The sequence below is a fragment of the Anneissia japonica genome, unplaced genomic scaffold (genome assembly GCF_011630105.1).
Source record: "Anneissia japonica isolate Jap-2015-1 unplaced genomic scaffold, ASM1163010v1 scaffold287740_len772037_cov194, whole genome shotgun sequence".
In the NCBI taxonomy this organism is placed as follows: domain Eukaryota; kingdom Metazoa; phylum Echinodermata; class Crinoidea; order Comatulida; family Comatulidae; genus Anneissia; species Anneissia japonica.
Genome location: NW_022736571.1, coordinates 238,215 through 252,830, shown reverse-complemented (window position 1 = coordinate 252,830; position 14,616 = coordinate 238,215). Strand labels below are relative to the sequence as shown.

General features: G+C 33.8%; 1 protein-coding gene and 1 long non-coding RNA gene across 2 annotated transcripts in view; both read right to left on the bottom strand.

Annotated features, from left to right (window-relative positions):
- Positions 1–635: 635 nt before the first annotated feature.
- LOC117116795 overlaps positions 636–14,616 on the bottom strand; it is a 29,889-nt gene continuing 15,908 nt past the window's right edge. The window contains exons 4-13 of the mRNA XM_033260890.1: positions 14,106–14,177; positions 8,771–8,839; positions 8,050–8,196; positions 7,164–7,232; positions 6,958–7,032; positions 6,804–6,875; positions 6,452–6,511; positions 5,866–6,023; positions 3,854–5,515; positions 636–3,718 (exon numbers count right to left, since the gene is read on the bottom strand). Of these exons, the coding sequence (XP_033116781.1) occupies positions 3,546–3,718; positions 3,854–5,515; positions 5,866–6,023; positions 6,452–6,511; positions 6,804–6,875; positions 6,958–7,032; positions 7,164–7,232; positions 8,050–8,196; positions 8,771–8,839; positions 14,106–14,177 (2,557 nt within the window). The 3' untranslated portion in view covers positions 636–3,545. The remainder of the gene's footprint in view (positions 3,719–3,853; positions 5,516–5,865; positions 6,024–6,451; positions 6,512–6,803; positions 6,876–6,957; positions 7,033–7,163; positions 7,233–8,049; positions 8,197–8,770; positions 8,840–14,105; positions 14,178–14,616) is intronic.
- On the bottom strand, positions 10,215–11,987 carry LOC117116820. The gene is made up of 3 exons (XR_004446825.1): positions 11,492–11,987; positions 11,317–11,385; positions 10,215–10,281 (listed from the first exon to the last, which is right to left on the bottom strand). It is a non-coding gene; the product is annotated as an uncharacterized LOC117116820 (long non-coding RNA).

Genomic DNA, 14,616 nt, shown 5'->3' with positions numbered 1-14,616 from the left:
ATGGAAAGCCAAGTCCGCCAAAAATACCATAATACCAAACACAATCCATTCAACAACAATTTAAACGCACCAAATTCAAACCATTCCAAATGTTTTAACTGAAAGACGTGAATAATAGATGTTTGTCTTGACGTCGAATTAAGTAATTAATGACTGATCGGTTTTAGCATTCATTAGCCGGTTTGAGTTTATATTAGATTGTCTTGAATATTGTGGTTTGCTTTAGGGGTAGATGGTCACACCTTGAATGTGATGGTGTGAGTATTACCTGAATGGTGTGACTTCCTATTGAATCATTTGGATTATACTTTAAAGATATATGTTAAATCAAATAAATTGAGTCACCATTTTTATGCAAACATCATCCTTTCAACTTGTTTGCCAAAAACAAAAACATATAAACAATTGGCTAAAAATTAACATAGATTTCTCTAGTCTCTTGTTTAACCACCTTTACAACGAACACAATTACTCAATTAATTATCATTATTACTACTATCACAATAATAATAATAATAGTAACAACAACAATAACAATAACAAAAATAATAACAATAACAATATCAATAACAATAATAACAATATCAATAAGAATAATAAAAATAAAAATAAGAATAAGAAGAAGAAGAGGAAGACAAGACGAAGACGAAGACAAAGAGGAAGAGGAAGAAGAAGATGATAACGATTGAAGAAGGCAATAGCATTTTTGATACGGGAGCAATCCCACAATTCATCCTCTTTGCTTCTTACAGCATCACGAAGACGCATCATATTTAAGGTACTAATATCAATAACTTCCAAAAATCACTAATCAACTGAGCGTAAAGCCAGTAACTTACATTTACATTTATTTAGTTCTCTATCCAGTTTATATCTTTCGTTGACATTATTTGTTTTCCCTTTTTTTTCAAGCAATTAATACCACCTCGATTCTAGGTCATAGTTTTGTATCAGGTTTGGGCGATCACATTACATACAACAGTGAGTGTTCAACCTTACATGTTACTTTCCAAGGCTATAAGCCAAATACTATGTATGCTTTTTATTTATTTATTTTTTAATTTTATTTTATAACAATCGTCCAACAGGAACTCTTCGTTTCCACTTACAGGCGAAAATTGCAATAAACATCAAGAAATATAATCAATACTATAAAATCACAAGATATAAAAAGGTAATTATTATTATTATTATTATTATTATTATTATTATTATTATTGCTATGATTATAATTGATATTGCTATAATTACGATAATCATATGTAAATTACTGAAAATTACAATTAAAATTTCGTTTAAATAACACTTAAAAATTTACAAATTACACTATTCTAGGACTAAAAATTGGGAATCTGTCGCAGTATATTTCTTAGTTATTACTAATTAAGCCCGATTTTATTATCATAGACATTGGGGGTAATGTATTTTATACCTTGGAGCCACTAACTGCCGCTGACCGGCTGATGGATATCGTTCACAAAATTCTAGTACCACAAGTAGGCCTAAGACACACTACCATCTGTTCGGCTCTATTCAGTGATACCGATACTGCATATAATACGAAAGTTCACATAATTATTTAATATATAATAACAGATCATTGTGATGTAGACACACGTTCGACATACCATGTCCATAAAGGATTTTTGCAAGTTCGAATATCGGTATGGTCTAAGGATGGAATACACCCAAATAAACTCTTGGGACAGAAAAGGTATAAAAATTCTCTACGCAAAGCCCTTTTCAATGACGTTCGAGTAACTACTTAAAGACTCACTATTTAAAATAAATTGATTTGAAATTATATGCAAAATCTGTTAATACCATGAATCGGATTACTCCTTGTTATGGGTTATATAAGCGTGTTCTAGATAGGGTTCTGTACCTAACATGGTAATGAGCTTAGTCACTTAACCACATGTATTTGTTTCACGATAAGTGAGGGTGTGGTTTACATGTCACTGATGTTACCATAGGGATAGGTCATACCGTAACACTGGATGCCACATGTAAGGTATAGCGATTCCGCTGATCAGCAACATTCCCACATTACCCACGCTTCCTTTCATTCTGGTAGTGGTTACAGGTTATCTGCAGCTCTCTGTTTAACGAGAACATTCGCAGCTCGGCAACATTCGCATGTTGCCCCTCTAGCCTCTCATAAATTCATTCTGGCACTCGTTACAAGTGATATTTGGAGCTCTCTAAAAGAGAATTGGCTGCTTGGCAACATTTTCATGTTGCCCCTCGTGCCTATCGTACATTCACTCAGGCACTCGTTACAAGTTGTATTTGCAGGTCCCTGTTATTTGATTGATATTCGCTACTCGGCAACATTCGCGTTGCCCCTCGTGCCTATCATACATTTCAAATACAAAACTGCACGTTGATTACCAAGGTGCTGTATTTATATCATTTCAGCGAACTCGGATTCTAGCTCCTATTTATTTTCTCATTAACCCATGGTTTTCTCAGTTTCTCATTTGTAACAGGATTCCTAAAGCGAAGAGAAAGTCCGCTCAATCAACTGCCCTCCCAAAAAGAAAAATGTATTTAAGCAGAAAACAATGGATGCTCTTCAAGACCAAGTTTCAAGGCTGGTAACTACTGTGGCCAACCTCGTCTAGATGCTTACTCCAACGGATACGGGTACCTCGAAACAGTCTTTACTGGAAAGTAGCAGTACACCAGATCGTAACATCCAAAACACTTCCCTTACACATTCACATCTTTCTCCTACAGACAACTCGTTAATTGACCTCACATCACAAACGGTTGATGTAGTAGACTCAATGTATCCCGTTCTCCTTTCAGGGGGTTGGTGATAGTTGCGAGTATTCCCAACAAGATGAAACGGAACATTTTGAGAAAAAAAATTGTTGATTTTTTTTTCAACTACTGTACCCTAACAAAACTGACTCATACGATTTCTCAGTCTTACATAATCAGCTAACGCTACACCTAGTCGCTAAAAAACCAAGGCCTCTTTCCGAAACTGAATGGAGTGAAGCATTCGATGAGTACCTTGCCCAGTACACCGAGCAGCACATGATTGAATTTAAAGATCTTTTAACCTATAACAAAACTATAAAAACGATAATGAGACAGGGCCTGAACTGGGACGCTTTACAGAGCACACATGAACTCATGCGCTCTAATGACACCATTTGTATACGCTAAACCTCGAACTCACAGAACCTGGGGGAACACTTAATTACCTCTGCCGTCTCATGGAACAAACTACCGGACTATGTTAACATTGCACAAATATCAACATTTTTATAACTTCATTAACTTAGAACACATTTAATGTCGTCCAGTTAATTGTTGTATCGTTGCGCAATGAGCATCTCGGATAGATACTGGCGCATTAAAAATATTCATCATCATCATCATCATCATCATCATTATTGTAAACCGAATGTTGCACTATACTGTAGGTCTTAATTACGTTGTTATCAGCTAAAGGCCGCTCAGTATCGATGTAATTATTATACTAAACTGTATGGCAAACGATTATAACGTTAATATGCCATTTACAACTACTAGTTATTAATCGTGGGATTGCAAGTCGATAAGCTGTCGAAATCCTGAAGTAATGGAGAAAGTTGATTCCGATCATTCTCGTGGTCTTCCAAGTCATTGGCAACATTTCTGAGTTCCTTTAAACCAGTCGAATTTCTCCAGAAGCTCTCCTTTACTTTTTTAAGTAGATCAACTGTAATTATCAAAAACAAAATTGATTGATTTTACTATAATTAGATAAAACAATATTTTAATAAACTACGCTTAGTTTTGTAAATAAATAAATACAATACAAGTATACTAACCAGAGGCAAAGATTAAAACTTACCAAAAACTACAAACAGAATTGACAGATTGAGCAGCAAAAGGATGTAGGGTGTGATGTCATGGAGCACAGATATTGTGTCGTCTGTGGAGTACACCGAATGTTCCCCGGACTCTTCAATGTCAACAATTGCGCCAACCGACAAGTTGACGATAATGAAGACAAGTGTCAGCAACTGGAACTTCTGATCGGACTTCTCCTCCAATGGTTCAAGATACAAATGCAATGCTATGAGGATGACCGTGATAAAGAGGGAATATGACATGTTGGAGGGTTGATCGTCCTTGAAGTTAGCGATGAGGGCGAGTATAGCCTTGCTGTACATATCAATTGCCTCCCAGTACCAAAACTTTGGACTATATTGCTTGCAGAAGAACCTCATTCCCATGGTACCAGATCGTTCACCATGACGTGTGTATCTACGGTACAATATCAGAATAATAGCAAGTGGAAAACCAATAACATACACCAACGAACCATAAACGATGTTCCTGTTAGTCTCGTATTTTGAACCATTAGATTCATCGATATCGATAGAGTAGTCAGAAGTTAACACTCGTTTTTCATCACCATCCTTTGTAACATTAAACGTACGAACTGACCACGGTCCGACCGCCAATATGTTTGAGCAAGTGTTTGCATAGGTCAAATACAGCAACATCATTGTAATCGACAAGAATGTGTCTGTTAAGCGATGCACATAGTGATCCTCTTTGTATCGTTTGTAAAGGTTCCAGATGAGGAAGATGATAGATGTTGACAAAATAATAGTGAATGGTGTTGCAATGGCAATATACAAAAATGTGTAAGCATTCCAAACTCCAGGAAATATACACCTTGGGCTAAGAATATTGATATAACGTATTATATCAAGATACTGGACACTCTCTCCAACAGATTGAAACGAATCAGGCCAATGTATTTCATTAACTTCAGATAGAATACCCAGAACCTGATAGAAATTGATGGCGATTTTGAGATGAATCACGAAAGAGTCGTTGCGTATTGTCTCGCCTCTTCGTTTATCCAGTCTCCACACTAAGTATGAAACACATACGATCGCCAAAATTACCAATATCAGAACAGTTATCATGATTGCTTTATCCTGACATTTGTAACACTTGTCGAATAATTCGTAATAATTGTCACTGCACTCAGCACATAACCAAACATTAACAGAATAACCTTCCAAGCACTTTGCTTCAATTCCACCAAGACAACTCTCACTTCGTGGACACTTGTGGGCCACCGGGAAATCTCCAGTGTACACTGTGTAGTTTAAAGTATTAGGTTCAGAAAGTTCGAAATTGGAAGTAGTCAGATTATGGACAAATTGTCTGTACTCATCTAGACGATTGGGATAACGTGTAAAATTCCACGACCACCCATAGCCCTCGCTTAAATTTTGGTAACCACCTGAGCAGTCAACTCCTTCAGGGCACGATTTACATGCGCCGTAACGGTAAGTGCGATAAAAATTTTCTAAGCATGGACATGCATCAAGTTCTGCCATTACATCTGTGTTGGTTCCCGATGGACATGACTGGCAAGCAAATATTGAGGTACCTCCGGGATGAGGGGAAAACGTTCCATTTATACATCGTTTACAGTCGGTTTTGTAATTACCACTTTTAACATATCCACGATTGTCTTGATAAAAACCACCTGAAAATCAGTTAATGCATAAGTAGTAATGATAAAGCTAAATAATTATCAAAACATATTATTATAACAACTGCATTAAAAGAACCCAATAGAGCATCGTATTTTCTACAGTGATGATGATGATGATGATGATGATGATGATGATTATGATGAAGATGATGATGATGATGATGATGATGATGATGATGATGATGATGATGAGGATGATGATGATGATGATGATGATGATGATGATGCTGATAATGATGATGATGATGATGATGGTCATAATATTCTTGTTTTATTTTTCGAACATACCCATATTAATTTTATTTATAACAATTGCAATAAATTGGACATTATTTATTTACCTGCTGGACAAGTGTAACAACCTGATCTTACAAGCATTCCGTATAAACCAAGACCACAAGGGTGACATGTTAAGCCAGTACACGTCATTCCATATAAATACATACTTGAATAATAATCGGCATAGAAATTGAGTTCTGTTTTGTTAGTGACACATATTCTAAATTTAAAAAAATAACGAACAACGTAAATGCTTATATTAAATAAAGTAACTTAAGTTGGTGCTAGTTATGTTAGTATAGCAACTATATTTCGGCTGTATTCGTATCAACAAACGATGGCTGCAGTACAGTGCTGCAGTGCATTAGTTGTGTTGGAGGACTTATTTGGGAAATTTGAAGAGGGGGTTCGCAAAAAAAAGGAGGGTTTGCTAGGAAAGGGGGGGGGTGGTTCTCCCGAACCATAAAACCCCCCTTGGATACGGGCCTGCTTGTGCTGCATTGTGTCGCCAGCCCTATAAACACATGATTGAAAGCCAAGAATGTCCTCATCAGCGTTATGCCTCTTATAGTATGTACATTGCAAGTGTTACGTCTCCCTGCAATGATTCTTGATATTAAACTGAACATAAAGTTTCCAGTTACGTACGCATGTGTGTGTTCTGCTATCTTCGAAGGAATATATTCAAGATTTCCACATTCCAAATACCTAATTAGTAAAATATAATAGATAATAGTATTTATACTAAGAACAATATGGACTGCGATAATGGAGTTTAAAGAGTTTCATGTTATTGATCGGTTCTTTTTACAAATAAGCATTAATTTGTTTTACACAAAGTATTATTCTTAGCACAAAAGTATGCCTGTAAGTATAAATACAGTTACATATACTAAGTTTGCAAACTGTGGCATACCATAACCAACATTAAAATAATACATACGTGAAGGCCGATATTTTGGTGAATTTTGATACATGCTAATAGTTAGACTATGCTTACACTGTTGAATTTGGTTTCAGATGAGACAACGCTCCTTCGTCCATTTCTTCAATCGGATTATTAAATAGATAACTACAAGAAAAAAATGCCTTACTTAATGGAACTGAATGGTTCTGATACTTAATGTAGAGACTTACTCTTTTATGTTACTTACATATATTGTAGTGAACCGCTGTCTATTTCGAACATTTCGCTTGTGATTTTCTGGATAATATTTCCATAGATATATCTAAAAAATAATTGTAAGAAAACATTGCTTTACTATTTATGCATTGTTTTTTTTAAGTCAAATTATATTTTAATATTTTATTAGTATTATTTCCAATGAGCCTGTAGCATCAGTAATAAATATGTACTTACAAGTGCGTCAGACTGGTTCCACTGAAAGATTTATCTTCTATATATGATATCTTATTCAGGTAAATAAGTCTTAAGGGTTGTAAAAAAAATTTAAATACATCAGTCTAATAATAAAAATAAACAGCATTCATGTATAAATAATAATGTTTATTTTATTATATATTGCTTTCACTAAAAAAAAGTTACGCCTTATAACATGTTTTTTTTTTTTTAAATATATATATTTTTCCCAGTGCGGATCCATGATCCAGAAATAGAGGGGGCCCAGAGCGGGACTTTCACAGATGGCGGGTCGTTATAACCTTAGCCCCAACAATGTTGGTAAAAGAAAAAAAAATTATTATGGCACCTCTAGATGGCCGGAAATGGCATTCTTAGACTTAAATTTGAATATAATTTTCTTTGTTTCTAATTTATTTTTTCAATTTGGAAAAAATTAGGTAGAGCCCGGGCCGGCTGCACCAACCCCCCCCCCCCCCCTCCAGCCTTTGTTTCCTTTGGTCCATACAGGACGAAAGAGGAGCGGAAAATAAGTGGCGGCACACTTCCTTCGTGTGAAACCACTTCATTAAATTTAATATCGTATCCAATACTTTTAAAAAATCTAACCAGTGTTAGGCCTCATATTTTTTTTTTACACAAATGAACCTATTTACGGATAAAACATAATTATTATGTGAACGTATTTTTAAAAATTGGACCTACTGTATACGTAACACGCATAGATCGTGTGTGAATGAAACCAAAGAAAATAAGACAAAACGTCAGGTTTCAAACAAGAGGGCGTTTCACACTAGTTCAAAGCCTAGCAACAGCTACGCTTTCGTCCTTGTTCTTATTTCTTTTGATCTACTGAGTTTGTTAACATAAAAAACCCAAAACTTACATCTGTTCCAGAGATTTTAATCCACTAAAATAATTTCTTGAAATTGATTGTATTTCATTTTTTGCTATAATCAATTTTCGCGGCGAGTGGGAAAATATGCTTCTATTGGGATTTGAGCTCAGGTCGATAAAGTTCATGCTTATTATTCTAGAAATAATGTAAAAATAAATGTAATAAATGTTACTATTAATTAAATTATTCATAATAATAATATGATAAATTTTTATTATTATTATTATTATTAGTAGTAGTAGTAGTAGTAATAGTAGTAGTAGTAATAATAATAATAATAATAGTAGGCAAAATAATAATATTAACAATAATAATAATAATAATAATAATAATTTAATAATTATTATTATTGCACAATACCATTGTAATTATTAGTATCGATATTATTAGTATAAGTATTTAATCAGGGGATTATTATTAAATTGGGCTTTCTATTTTTATCACAACGAAAGACGTAAGATATGTGTGTAAATTGACATTAACATTTTTAAGTTTTTATAATCAGTTAGTTTCACGTCTTGAACACACATTCAAAACGTTCTGGGCATTTGTGCATACAAAACGTTATACTTTGAAGTATATAGAGCCAAGCAGGTAAGTTGTGACGTGTATGTTAGCGTTTAAATTGTGAATTCGGAAATCCGTAGTATTTTACTAGTAGAATATTGTAGCATCAGTGAATCGAAATATTTATGGTGAGAACACTTACAACGAATCCGTTACGTTGAGATTATAAACAGCGAGCGGAATCTCTTTTAATAAGTTATTATCCAATCTCCTGTGGATTAGAATAGAAGGTTTAATTGTCATAGCAACACTATTATATCATATAGCAAGTTATATAAATACATTTGTAGTTTTTACAGATTATTATACTTATTATCAATTACTGATTTTTGTGACAATAATAATAATCATAAAAACTAACCCTATTTCTTCCGCAAGGACGTTCTATTTTCATCGATTTTTTTTTTTTTTTTTGTCTGCCAGCAGCTTCTGCCTACAGTTTTAGGTATACAGGCATCGGAATTTTACAAATAATGACCTATGACATTGAATTGGATATTCTTTTTTATTTTGGTGACCGCAGTAGGGTGTGAATGTGGGGAACATAATTAAGGAAAAAAAATGACATCTCAAAAACTGAAACTGATCTAAATTAAACTTTTTGTAAGAGTTAACCAAGTTACAAGGAAGACATACATTACATTTTTGTGACGATACAGATTTGTGGAAGGGGGGGGGGGTTAAAGTGCTTACGTACCATAAATTCCAAAAACTCAGATAACTGATCTATGGATCTAAATGAAACCTTTTAGAATGCTTTGTCATGGACCAAGGAAATCCGGAGTAAAATGTGGATATAAGAGGACCATTTAAAACAGAAACGTACCTAAGATCTCTCAGAAACTGAACAACTGAACTGAATTAAACTTTAACTTGAAGAGTTAACCAAATTACAAGGACATTATTAAATTTTGGTGACGATCCAGATTTGGGTGTGGGCCAATTATTGTGCTAATGTTGGTTATGATGTCCCGGGTTCGAATCTCGGTGGCTGATATTGTGTATTCATTCTTCAATTAAATGGAAAAATGGTAATTATATCACAGATGAGAATTGTGATATGGGCGGAGATATACACTGTCGGAGTTTGCTCAAGTTGTTGATATTTTTATTGTTATTTTTAAATATTATTATTACTAATATTAATATATCAAGAAACTATAGGGGTGTTAGAGTACGCTGATCTTGGCTAGCCAATGGAATAATGCACCATAGTCTTCCAAACTGGATAACGTTTTTATCACTATTATTCACCTATTCCAAAATGGTTTAGGTCTCAATGGTGTCTAGGAGCGTGGTAAAGTATAAGTGGTAGTCTGTTGCAAAACAAGATTATTATATTATACTGGAGGAATTTATAAAAAAATTTCAATATTTTATACTTCTGTTTATACTTGTTGTGGGACCTAACTCCAGTCAGCGTATTATCTAGGCCCACCACTTGCTTTTTGTACTTTATTTGTGAGAAAATTGAATTAAATTGCATTGCATTCCTATATCAGCGGTCATTAAAAAATAATAATTAAAAATAATAATTAAAATTATTAAAATGGTTGTAATATAATGTATTTGACTACTTACAATAACATTATCATTCCCACCTCAGCAAATGCCTCAGGGTCAATATGCTGCAATTTATTGGATGATAAATACCTACGAAGGAGATGAGAAGAAATGGAATACTGGGACAACAATATTTTTTGTATTTATTTAGCTTTAGGCACTAGTAAGCCAAGGGTATGCCAAACAGTGAACATCAGGGGCGGATTTTTGAGAGGTAAAAAAAAAGAAAGAAAAAAGAAAAAGAAAAAATGATAGCCCAGAATGCCTCAAATGTTATTTTCGGGCGTCTAGAGCACAAAAATATCGCGGGGGCATGCCCCTGGACCCCCTGGGACAGTTTTGTCTCGATCGGCCCAACTTTCGGCCCCCACCCCTTTTATACATCTCTGTATCCGCCCCTTGACATAATCGCTAGTATGGACCAGTACGCCGGGGTAACCCCCCTATTCACCTCGAAAGATGTACAGGGTTCTTTGAAGTTCACATGAGCCAACTGTGTACACTGGGCCTACGGTTTATAGTCCTTATCCGAAAAGACTTGTTCTACCTCCAGAACCATAGGCGATAGAATTTCCAGCCAGCGCCGATATTATGACTGTAGGTATTCGACTCAAGATTTATAGACACCCTATATGAAGACCGAAGACCCGAAAACGAAGTTTCGTTTATGCTTGAATATACATTGAGCCTACAAGTTGAAGTATAATTAGTAGTTTAATTATTGTATTATAGTTATTTTAGAGATGTTAATGCTGCCTCTGCAGCCTGTGGATGCTCAACTAACTTGTTATAGTTTGAATTACTTGAGCAAAGCAGTAAGTTTACAATCCCTGGAAATATGTAAAGATGTTTTGTGTTTTTACGGTATTCACTTGACTATGATAAATATTTAGAGTAAAAATGTAACAGTGCGGTAGCTGAATTTTAATGCTTATGTACAATATGTTTGTTTACACAGACGTGCGAGCTATACAATAATAAACTGCATACAAACTTTGCTTTCGAGTGAGTCACGTGTACTTCCTTTTCGTGAGAGCGTTCTTCTATTGCTTACAGTGTACCACAGTTAACTATTGATTGTCTTTTGGACATTTTGGAAAAATAAACTTTAATATCAATACTTACAACTGGAATAAAAAACTTGAATTAATGAACCTCGGTGGAAGGTGCCTAATTGAGTTAGAACCTAAACTTCTGGAAATAAAAATTAAAATGATAAATAATGGAAAATAACAATTTATAGGACTGTGGTTTAAGTAATCATTACTTTCAACCTTCCCACCCAAACAAAATTTCTTACACTTTAGAGATGGCTCCAATATTTCTGAAACTTCCTGTTTTAATTTCCTTAATGCCGGCTTCATTTAGATTTCTGAGGAAAAAAATAATATTTTAGTTCACATATACTCAGTGGACTATTACATTGTGTTTTAGCAACAATGGACACCTCTGGAAATAAGTCCCTAAAAGGGACTTAGCGTTTTATCCTAATACCTCTTTTTCGTTTTGTTTTTTTTTTGCTCATTTTGCGTCTGTCAACGAGATTTTCTATGTTTGTATGTAATTTAAGAGATATTGAATAAATCAAATCAAACATTTTAGCATTTTTATCTCCGATGAGTTTACCTTCGAGTAAGGACGTGTACACCAAGCTTTCTATGCTTAACACGAACCAATACTCTCGGCACTTATATTATTAATTTGTAAAATTAAAAAAAATAAATGTAAAACATAATAATAAACAAGATATAAGGAAATCTATTACATATTAACTACAACAAATAATATTACTACTACTACTAATAATAATAATAATAATAATAATAGAATATCCAATAGCTAAAATTACCATTAACATAACACCATCGAGAACAATAAATGTATTAATGACAATTATATTAATATGATAAATTATAGGCCTAATAATAATAAACCTAATAATACAATATGAATTGAAATAGTTAACAATCATTAGTTTGTTTTACACAATTTATAATTTGTTTTTCAAGATAAATTAACCTGAATTTGTATCATATGAAGGTCCGACGAATTACCACAAAGCGTATTTACAGCAAGGTAATAAAAGCGAAACCAACACAATGAAGCCGTATTACTTAAAACAAATTCTTAATCTAAATTAAAGTTACCAGTTTAATCAACTGCAATTAAGAGCTATCAGAAATACAAAACTATAATTCATCCTCATGATGACTGAAAATCGTTGCGTATTTGATGTAATATACCGTAATGTACTTAACAACTTGTTACTACCTCATAATTCTGGAGCTGTCTCTTATACACATCTAGATGTGTATAAGAGACAGATATATATGTATGTATATATATATATATATAAATACAGTATATAACAATGCATAGTGTCGGTGTGCATGGAGGGTCGGGTTGTGTAGACAGTTCACAACCGCCTGCTGACGTTAACTCATATGAAAAAAATTACTTATCACTATTTTATATACCGTATATAACTAATATACAGTACTTACTTTACAGCAAAATAATCCACGTTACAAGAGAAAAGTATTTATACTCAAGAAAGTATCCATAGGAATATACAGTGAATAGGCGATTTAGTGTACTGTGTTCCATTGTGGTAATTTATTGTCATTGTTATTGTTATGCGGTGAATGCGCTATATTGTGGTAAAGTAGAACCCTTTATTAAGGGGCCACCATCGGGACTGAACACAGTGTTCCCTTAATAGGGGTGCCCCTGAATAGGGGTTAGCCGCAGTGTTAAAAGATACATTTACCTCTTTTCACAGCCAAAAAAACATGTCCCCTTAATAAGGTTGTCCCAAAGAAAGAGTTCTACTGTAATTAATTACCTTCCATTTTGGTAATTCATCGAACCCTCATAATTATGATGATATAACTTACAAATAACAAGCGCTGGAACCATCCAGTGAAAATGTGTTTTCCTCAATCGTCTCAAACTTGTTACTTTTCATCGAGCTTAATTAGATAAATAAATTAGTAAAATGTATGTTTAATGATTGTAATAATGGACAAGGCTATACGCACAACGGCTGTGTATATAATGACGTTAACGGATCTTAATGCACAGAGGCTCTGTGTATACTGCCAGCGAAAGCTTGTGTTGAATAAATTACATCAAAGATAGTCTCAGAGTGCTGCCTTTTATAATCTGTGTACCTTTTTATATCGCACTGCAGCTGTGTATATAAGCATATAAGGGCTGTCTCTTATACACATCTAGATGTGTATAAGAGACAGCTTATTAGCAGCGTAAGCAGCGAGGATTCAAATTTGCAATTCAACGAGCAGATTATGGTTTACGTTCGTAAATAAATGGTGAATAATGTGAGTTTTTTAATTTGAATGTAGTTAAATAAACGTGAATGGTGGTTAAAAATTATACCGAGTGATCATAACTTTGTAATTTAGAATTTATAGAAATTAGTATGTTAAGCTAAATTAGAGATCAAGCTTGTGAATTCGCTCGTTAGCTAATTAATACGGCAGAATACCGTTCTGTCTGTCTCTTATACACATCTAGATGTGTATAAGAGACAGGAATAATGCACCATAGTCTTCCAAACTGGATAACGTTTTTATCACTATTATTCACCTATTCCAAAATGGTTTAGGTCTCAATGGTGTCTAGGAGCGTGGTAAAGTATAAGTGGTAGTCTGTTGCAAAACAAGATTATTATATTATACTGGAGGAATTTATAAAAAAATTTCAATATTTTATACTTCTGTTTATACTTATTGTGGGACCTAACTCCAGTCAGCGTATTATCTAGGCCCACCACTTGCTTTTTGTACTTTATTTGTGAGAAAATTGAATTAAATTGCATTGCATTCCTATATCAGCGGTCATTAAAAAATAATAATTAAAATGGTTGTAATATAATGTATTTGACTACTTACAACACCACTATCATTCCCACCTCAGCAAATGCCTCAGGGTCAATATGCTGCAATTTATTGGATGATAAATACCTACGAAGGAGATGAGAAGAAATGGAATACTGTGACAACAATATTGTGAGTACAGCCGTCAATTATTAGTCTATGCGTGCCATTCGTTTTATGGTGTTAGTTTTTATTTTATTAATTTTGGTTACTTCGCAATGTCTGTTACATTTGATTTTTTTTTTTACCGCGAGCTTGTTAATTGCTTCTATAAACTGCAATTTGATTTGTGAAAATTGACCAAGAAAATGAAAAGTTATAGCAATTCAAAATTTACGAATTTTATAAAATTTCATGTTCTTATGTAACATTAATCTGTCATTTTGACAATGTTAGCATAAGGTGCCGAGGACGAACATTTGAGTATATACGGAACATTTATTAATTTTTTCTGCGAAGTGAGTCTCATGAACGACAATTCACCACAATTTTGGTAAAATTAATGTTGAAATGAAGAATATATTTC